Below are 9,897 nucleotides of genomic sequence, written 5' to 3'. Positions count from 1 at the left end.
ACAACGGTCTGACACGACCATACAGTGTCTCCTATCCTATTTTATTTTTTTATTTTCCTATTTTGTTACTCTCTCCAAACTCAAGTTGGCTAGTACCTATCCTCCTTGAGTTTGAGGGGGGCTGTTAGTGTTATTAGTGTAATATTAATGTAATACAGCTGCACTATCTAGCTGTCCTACTCATGTTGTTGTATAAATAATGTTGTATCTTTATGCTTTCGGTGGGTTAGCATCCAATGTATCCTATCTACTCTCTATAAATGAGAGTGTTGTAAATCACTGAATAGATTATCAATCATAATACATACAATTTATTTTCTCTGTAATTCTCTCTCTATCAATTTATCTTACAGTATGTATTTGTAAACATATATTGGCACCATATATGCACAATAGTAAATTGTAGACAAACCCAAGTTATGCACGGGCTTGTGCTGATTTTCATTTTGTTTTTCAATTTTTATGGAGAGAGAGAGAGAGAGACATCAACTGGATTAGCTCCATTACAATGAATATCCACTTTGCAAAGGCAACATCTTAGCATTTACAAGAAGCAGTAATGAAACATTACTCTGAAAACTGAAAAGAACAATATCGGCTATGGCATTTTTTTTACAAGAAAACAATGCATTACAATTAGGAAGTAAGATTTTACATCAAGGCCAACCAAAACAACTAGACAAAAGAAATCACAATGTTACAACATACAAGCCATCTCAAACTTAAAAGCAAATAAAAAAGAGCAAAGTCAGTTATCTCTCACTAATTTTAAGTCTAGTTATGAGGACTCATTCCCAGCTTAGATGGTTTTGGGTCTCCAGTTTTTGGGCTAAGAAGGCCTCTTCCACCAGTCCGAGGACTTTGCTCCCCTCTTAGTTCACTTAGTCGAGGGCTGTATGCTTTCTCTGATAAACGTGGGCTCTGGAGGATTTTGGGATCTTTTGTTGGTGTTGCAGTGGAACTTGTGACCTTGGGACTGCATATACGCCTAATCTCGCCACGGCTTCTAGTAACCATCTCATCTAAAATTTCTCCATCCTCCGCAAAAGAAGCTCCAGCACCTAAATCTGCCTCCTGTTTGACCAAATTCAACATACAATAAAAATGAAAATGAGTCTAAGCCATGGAAGTGATCGCCAAATTTTTTAGTAAAATAGTAAAAGATAAAATAAGTGACTTTGGAAAAGTTGAAAGAAATCCTACTGTAGCAAGATTGAATGGTAAAGCTGGTGCCTCTTCATACTCTGCCGCATCTAAATCCTGAAGGTGTGGCCCTTTGAAAAACTTGGGCAGAAGGTATTGTCTTACAGGAACCAAAAGCATAATCATCAGAGGGAATAAAAGTCCTGCAATTGGAACCCATGTGATCCCGAAACAAATAAGCAAGTATGTTGTTTGGAATATTGTAAATAATGCAATTGTCTTGAACGGCACAGTTTCCACAAAGGTGGCATGGTACTCCTCGAGAACTCTGCAGAGAAGAAAATTTAGTTTGTTAAAAATGGTTAGGAAAGATGGAATACGAAAAAAGAACTGAAAGAAAAGTGTCCGAAGCATTACTTGTATCTTCTGCTAGGAGCGGTGAATAGTAATAATATCCTCTCCCAGAACTGGTTACCGGGTAAACTTTCAATTGCCATAAAGGCAAAGTATCCCCATAGAACTGAGGTTGGAATCATCTTGAGGAAAGGCATGGCAGCAACACATCCTCCAACCATTGTGGCTTGAAGCAAGTTACTGACACGCTGTTCTTTAACCTCAACAGGCAATAGATCATCAATCTCCTTCTCAACATCAAAAACTGTCTCATCAACTGGGGCATCAATATTCCCCATGCTTGAAGCTAGTTGAATTGTTGATTCTTTTAATTCATTCAGCCCCTGGTTGTAAATTTTTAGAAAGTCACAATCATCATTGCACTCACTATATTTAAGCAACCAACATTGTTGGTTTGCAAAGAAAACTAAGCATCGAACCCAAAATATTGTGGAAATAAATTAATGTTTGCAACCATACCCGAGCCGAGGGCTCCTGGTAAATCAGAGGGGTCTGCATTTGTTGATAGGCTTCTTGCATATTCCCATACAATTGTCCCAAGCTTGAGTTCTTTCTCATACTTTGGCGTGCTGTCGCAACCAGTCGATTCCGAAGCAACTGCACAATCAATTGTTACTGCTGTCAGTGAAAAATATTTGGAGTAATGAAGCATTTAGTCAACTATAGGCTTGTCGACTGCTAAAATCAGAAGGTCAAAGATGCAGGAACTATTTGAGAACGAAATTTCATGATTCACCTAAGAAGCACAGACACTTCTAAGAAGGTGACGTATCCGTGTCGGACACCGACACTCTTTCGACACTCTTAGGACACGTGTCCGACACTCTTCAAAACGTGTCCTAATTTTTAAATTTTTTTAAACAGCCGAACACTCTTTGGATACTTGGAAGACACACATGTCAATCACATAAACACACGTGTCTATCGATTGGATACATGTGAAACTAATAATAAGTTTAAACAAAATAACTTAAGATACAATAATAAAACAAAAATCATATAAATTTATAAGAATTAGTGTCATATTGCATTTTTTATTATCTTTGAATGATATATTAATATATATACCATATAATAAATATATAAAATTACATATTTCACGTGTGTCCCCTACGTGTCGTGTCCTTCATTTTTTGAAAATTAACGTGTTAGCGTGTCTGTGTCGTGTCCGTGTCGTATCATGTGTCCGTGTCCATACTTCTTAGTGATTCACTGTGAGGTTTTGAGGTAAATTACCTGGTGTTTAAGAGTTGCCAGACTCTTTGTATGCATTGGGGATTGTGGGATCACGCCATTTGAGGGAGGGATTCCAAGCAGGCCGCACATTAATGTCTGTCATCATGAAGCAAGAATTTAAACATATCATTCATCATAAAATCAGGGTAAGAAAACCAAATAAGTCCTGTAAAAGAAAACGGAAGTGAGCTGCAGGAAGCAAGAACTTGCATACCAAGAACCCCAAAAGAAGCAAGTCATAATGGAAAGAAGGCGGCTTTCTCAGATTGAATTCTTTCTGCTGAGCAAGTTGAGATGCCACGCTATGGTCAAAATAGTAAAGTACTGCAATCATCGTAGCAGGAATAAAAGCTCCAAATATGTAGATAATGGGTACGTCGAGCATGTCCTGTCAATTTGGTTGAAATCATAAATTTACTACCCATCATGAGCCAAAAAATTTAGAACCTGAGGGTGATTAAACAAAACAAAGGACCTTTGGGTAAAAATTGAACTTGATTAACATGCCTTAATAACTGTCCAATTCGCATATGCACCAGGCGACCATGGATTTGGGCTGAAGAGACGTCGTGGGATTCCTTTAGGAACATTTCCAGATGGAATGTAGGAAACGGCTGTCCAGATTATAACCATAAGTGGCACACCATAGTCTGCTACAAAGCTTCGAAGCCAACCTGTGGCAAGACATGTATACTATCAAAATTAATGGTGTTCACCAGAAATGACAAAGTTTACCAACTTGGGAATTTTTAATTTTTCACAGGTGAAAAAAGATTATGCTTTTGTTTAATATATGTTCAAGAAACCTGAAATTTTGCAACACCTACTTACCACTCCCATAACGCCATGTCCTTGCTTTTCGGCTTCTTAATCCAGTTAGCAAAAGACCGAATGACAGAACCAACGCAAACATCCCATTTGCAAACCTCCACGAAGGTATGAATTCAATCAGTTTTGGATTTTCTCGCTGTGGTATGCGAAACTCATCCACAAGTCCCTGGAAACCAAATCAAAATCAAGCTAATGTTAGAAATAAAATCTAAAGTGGTATGAGATGTTCATAGTTGAATATAGCTAACATATCAAGATGTCAAAAAAAAAAAAAAAAAAAAAATCAATATTTGAGTTGAAAAAGTGTAATCATGCTGTATTTGTGGAAAATAGGGATTAGAAAAGATAATTCACATCACAATATTGTTCTTACTTTGACTGCTTGCTGCATGAAGAGCATGGCAATGAGCAAACCAAAGAGTTCTCCAGCCACACGAGTAAATCTGTTGATAATGGAGCAAGCTCCTAAGATAGCCAGTAAGAACAGCAAGATCGCAGTCCACACGCACACCCTGAAAAATCAAATAATCAAGTATTATTAAACAGCAAATGACTATATACCATAAGCTTAACACAAGAAATTCAAGCAATAAAACTGCCAACAGACGAAAACCATGCCAATAGTATTATATCATTTAGGAAGACTAGAAGATTAATAGCTCACCATCCAGTCCATGGAAGAAACAGTTTGTGACCCAAATCTGGTCTCTCTTTGGCAAAGTTAAACATGAATGTATACATTAGTACAGTGGGCTCTGCAACTCCCAAAATCAGTAAAGGTTGCCCTCCTATAATGGAGTGAATAATCCCACAAATTGCAGTAGATGCTAAGGTTTGAACCGCAGTTAATACTCCTTCTGCAAGTCACAGGTGGAGCATTTAATGTAAAATCATATAGCAAATATAGCCTTGATACATATCATGATTCATGCATTATGCTATGTTGTAGTATTTTCCTGTTGACTTTCTTCATCTCTCACTTCTTTTATTTATTTTTTTCTTTTTTTTTTTTAATAATTGAAATGCTAAGTTGAAGATTCTAACAATTGTGACACATCTTTGGAGCCATTTAACATCCATTCCAAAATATAAAAAAAAAAAAATCATTTAGGTTGAGAATTATTTACAGTTAATTCCCATACCAGTGTTTCTATCTAGTTGTTCCCCAAATGAAATGACTGGGATTGCAGATGCAAAGAATATATATGTGGTAGGAGCCAAAATCCTGAAAACATAACAAGTTATATTAAAATTCACCAGAAAAGAAGAAAATGGGTTGCAAAAAAAAAAAAAAAAAAAGATTAATCTTCTTTGATTGTAGTATATACCTGAAGCCAGCTCTGAAGCCACCAGTCCAATCTTGCTTGTAGCACAACAACCTGCCCTTAAGATCATTCTTGATCCCGCGAAAAGGCACAAATGTCTCTTCCATAGCGCTCTGCTCTATTATTATTATTAATTAGTTCAATGTTGTACTCTTCCTTCTTTTAATAGGCTCTCATCTCACTCAGGAAAAAAGTTTTTAACAAAGCCGTTGAGCTTTAAAGCAAACAATTATCCCAATAATTACATGACTGGGGTATTCTAGTAAAAGAAATTAAGTTGTACAGAATGTATTGTCCACTTTCAGTCAAGATCGTGAGAAAACTGAAGCAAATGTGGGAAACCCAGATGGATTACGAACAAGAATAGACAAGTTACATGACCTGATTGTAAAAAGGAGACCAAGAAAGCAGCGCCGAATTGAAACAAAAAGAGAGTAGTAGTAGTTCAAAAAGAAAGAGTGACAGACAGAGAGAGAGAGAGCTCTGAGGTCAAGAAAGAGTCCCCCTAAAATCCTTGGGTTTGAGTTTAGGGTGATTTCAAATCAGCGAACAATGTGTGGGCATATACAAGGAAGGAAGGGAGGCGAGATCCAAATATATATATAAAAAAGAAAAAAGAAAAAAAAGAAGCTCCAAAAGGGTTGACAAAAAAGGAGAAGTAGAGATTTGATGCACATGCCTGATGCAGATGCAGATGCAGTGCAGGTCAAAGGACAATGAAAGGGACCTGCACCTCACCACCACCACCGCCCCCCTACACTTCCATTGTTATTATTAGGGTAAGTTTGATTATGATTTTTTTAAGTTGATTTTTTAGTTTTTTTTTTTTGACTTTTTTAATTTGGAATTTTTTTTATTTGTTTAGTTTTTTTTTGTCTGGTTTTAGAATGACAAATTTTTTTTGTTGATTTTTTTATTTTTATTTTTTTAAATCTTTTTGTGATTATTTAGCCCAAATAATTTGCCAAACTAGAGCTTAATAGTAGAAAAATTTTACTATACACACCTTAAAATGATGGATCATATGTAATTTTAATTATGATTAATTTTTTAGTTTTATCATGATATTATTTTAATTATAATTTATTAGATTTTTTATTGTATCTTAGAGTTTGATTATGATTTTTTTATTTTTATTTTATAATTATGACTCAAAAATGTTTGTTATGTTATTTTATTTTTTAATTATAAAATACATATAATACACCTTTTGAAAGGTATGTATCATAATTTTTTTCTTAATATTATGGGTAAATTACACTCACCTCCTCTGAGGTTTCTGACAAATGAAGGGACTTCTCATGTGATTTTAATAATTACACAAACTCTCTTATTTTAATTGACATTGTCTGAATTCTCCCATTCCGTCAAATTGAAACAAATGGTATTACTTGCATATAGTAAATGACCGTATTACCCTTCATTTGAGCGCAAAAAAGACGATAATACCCCTCTCCCCTCTGTTTACATTATACAGTAATTAAATTATGAATTATTTTTTAGGATTTATTACTTTTTACCCTTGTTTTTTGGATTTATTTTTTTTAACATATTAAAAAATATTTAAGAAAATTTTATTTTTTTATTTTAAATATGTAATTTTTATTTAAAATTTTTAAATTTTTTTATTTTCAATATTTTGGTTTATTTTGTAAATATTTTAATTTTTTTAATTTTAATATTTTAAACTCAAAATAAAACTCCATAGTCAAATTGTAATCAAACGCATAACTCAAAACTCAATTCAAAACTTATTCTCAAACCTCATAACTAAACACATAACTCGAAACTCCACACTACTTTCAAAACTCTACACTCAAATCATAACCAAACACATAACAAAAAAAAATTAAAATATTTAAAAATATATTTATAAAATAAAATAAAATATTTAAAATAAAAAATATTTTTAATATTTAAAAATTTTATTTGAAATATTTTTAAAAAATACAACACATAAATGTATGAAATATAATGCACATTAAAATAAATAAATATTTAAAATATAAAATATTTTAAAAAATAAATCCAAAAAATTTCAAAATACGACTCAAAACTCTTTTCAAAACTTATAACTAAACAAATTTTTTTTTTCAAAACTTATAACTCAAAATACAACTCTACACTCAAATCATGATTCTAAACATAATTTTTAAAAATAAAATAATTTTTTTTTCTTTTAAAATAGATTTTTCAAAAAAGTTTGGTTATGAGTTTTGAAAAAATTTTAAATTGAGTTTTGAGTTGTATATTTGGTTATGAGTCTTGAAAATAATTTGAATTAAGTTTTGAGTAGTTTTGAATTGTGTATTTGGTTATGATTTTCGAAAAGATTTTTGAAAATTTTTAATTGGAATTGTGATTTTAAAAGAGAACCAAACATGTTTCTTTGTTATTGTTTGGCTAATTAATTGTTTATGCTTGTAGTATTCATCTCACTATAAATTGAAATTTTGATTTGAGTAATACTATAAATAAATAAATAAGAATAAATTTTAAGATAAATTTTAATAGTTGTGGATAATCTACCTGTTGTGTTTTTAAATAAAAGATTGAAATTGTAAAAAAAAAAAACAAAAAGAAAAAGGAAAAGGGCACTGTTCCGAACGTTTGACCAACTGGACGTCCAACCAACATGGTATTGGTATATGTAGGTGGGTTGATGACATTTGAGGGTATTATGGGCATTTTAGTGTTTGCTTCGATGACATCAACAGATTTTGTGAAGTGTATAAACGGCAGTCAAATAATGAAAATTTTTGACATTATTAAATAAAGTAAGAGAAGTTATTGTAATTATTAAAATTACAAAGAGAGCCTTATATTTGTTAAAAATTTCAGGAAAAATAAGTATAATTTATCCTATTATTATTTATATAATTTTTATTAAAAAAAGAAAAAGAAAAAGAGAAGTTACGAAACCCCAACGAAGAGAGCCAAAGAGAGACAGTTCAGGATAAGCTGGCTTTGAGATTCGCACTACGCAAAGTACAGAGAGAGAGAGAGAGAGAGAGAGCGAGCGAGCGCCTATTATGGACCAGTTCAATTATTTAAATTATTTATTTTATAAATTTATTAAATAGATTATTTGTATAAAAATTAAATAATTACATAATTTGGAGCATGTTTATTTATTTTAAAATAAACAATAAGTATGATTTTGTAAAAATAGATCATTCACCTTTGTAGATAAATGTGATCCAATTAAGTGCCTATTAATATCTTATCAACTTTATTTTGATATATATGATTAATTTAGAAATTCTTATAAAATGAATAATTTAAATCATATAAAGTGGCCAGAGATAGACTTTTTTTAATATTTATTAAAAAGAAAATTACTAAAATCATGTATTTAAATTATTTGAACAATTTTTAAAATAAGACTTATATAAACGGGACCAACTAAGGGTTGGTTTGGGATACACTATATAATCCATCTTTTTATTTTTTTATCTTTTTTTCATCACATTACCTCTCTACTTTTCTACACATCTTTTCGTAAAAAGACAAAAAATACACTTTTTTAGGATACCCCAAACCAACCCTAAATGTGCATGGACAATTGTACAATTATAAGTATATTTATGTCACATTATCTCTTTATTTTTTTATATTTCATTTTATAAAAAGTTAAAAAATATATTTATTTAAATCATCTCAAATATTTTTTTACTTTTAATAGTTATTTTATTTATTTATTTTTAAAAAATGGCAGCCCAATTTCATTTTATGTTTTGATTGATAGCCCAACTTTAGTTTGACCTCTTACATACTATTTAGGCCAAGTTGGGAAGTCTCAAAAAAGTTAAAAAGTCAAAAAATTACTTAAAAAGTTAAAAAGTTATCACTATTCACCAAAAGTCAACAATTACGGCTGCACAACTCTCAATACTAATTTTTTCTTACACATTAATGTATACAATTTTTTAATACACATTTTTCTATAAAAAGTCAAAAAGTTAGCCCAAACATTCATATTTTCAATCTCAACTTTTTAGTCTAAAAAGACAAAAAGTATACTTATTATTTAGGACACCCCAAACAACCCCTTATACTCTTGAGTATCATCAACTAAAATCAAAATAATTAAATTTTCTATTAATGGTAGATATACATGTGGAAATTTAAAGTTGTTTTTTTTTTATTTTTTATAATACATTATTGAGCATTATTATTCAAGATCAAAAAATTAGATTCAATTTTCAAGTTGAGTGATGTGGCAATCAATTAATATATTAAAAATAACACTTTCTCTCATATCTTCTCTAATCATCAACTAATCACTTCACTTACACATCATTGGGTCTATAAACATGAGTTTAAAAGGTGGATTTGTATATTGTCAGGGCAATCACATGCAGGTAGGAGTTGAAAAAAAATTACAAACACATAGGGGTGCAAGTGTATCTGTAGTGGAATACAAATGAAAGACTGTGGGGGGTTGTAAGTGTGTTAACACCATAAATCTGCAATTTTATTATTATATAATTTCAGGACACGTGGCATCCTCTTATTCATTTGGAAGTTAAAAGAAGTTATAGAGATGATGGAGAATATGAAGGACAAAGTGGATGAGTGGAAGGACACATGGCAAGACAAGAATGTGTTGGAAATGGTTATAAAATTCTGGATAAAACCAGAATTTTTTCCTAAGTTCAGTCTATTTTTTAGGTGGGCCCCGTGCGTCGATTTTCACGGGTCAAAGTGGTAACGCGTTCTATGCCGCGTTGTGATTCACGTGGTATATTTGGTTGCTCAAAACCATTATCGAGTGAATGAAAAATTGAAGTCAAAGTGTGCTCCATGGAAATAGAGTTTTGGTGAAAATTCCTTAAGGTTGTAAAATGGCTTGTCCCACATTGATTTGGTGGGAAGTTTTGAATGGGTTTATAAGGCTTGGGTTTGGTACTTGGGGTGTGCCCCAAGGGATACCTAAGTGTTTTAG

The 9,897-nt window shown here is 31.8% G+C and overlaps 1 protein-coding gene across 1 annotated transcript; it reads right to left on the bottom strand.

Moving 5' to 3' along the window:
• Window positions 1-580: 580 nt before the first annotated feature.
• LOC114289459 (boron transporter 1) lies at window positions 581-5,725 on the bottom strand. Its single transcript, XM_082904342.1, has 12 exons — window positions 4,953-5,725; window positions 4,767-4,849; window positions 4,289-4,481; window positions 3,998-4,136; window positions 3,625-3,790; window positions 3,301-3,467; window positions 3,008-3,181; window positions 2,794-2,889; window positions 2,017-2,154; window positions 1,561-1,880; window positions 1,204-1,471; window positions 581-1,074 (listed from the first exon to the last, which is right to left on the bottom strand). The coding sequence occupies exons 1-12, from the start codon at window positions 5,054-5,056 to the stop codon at window positions 775-777; spliced, it is 2,148 nt and encodes a 715-aa protein (XP_082760468.1). The 5' UTR covers window positions 5,057-5,725; the 3' UTR covers window positions 581-774.
• Window positions 5,726-9,897: the final 4,172 nt, after the last annotated feature.

This window comes from Camellia sinensis, chromosome 14 (genome assembly GCF_055761805.1).
Source record: "Camellia sinensis isolate YWXY chromosome 14, ASM5576180v1, whole genome shotgun sequence".
Taxonomy (NCBI): domain Eukaryota; kingdom Viridiplantae; phylum Streptophyta; class Magnoliopsida; order Ericales; family Theaceae; genus Camellia; species Camellia sinensis.
The sequence above is the reverse complement of the archived record's forward strand: the minus strand, read 5'-3'. Positions and strand labels throughout refer to the sequence as shown.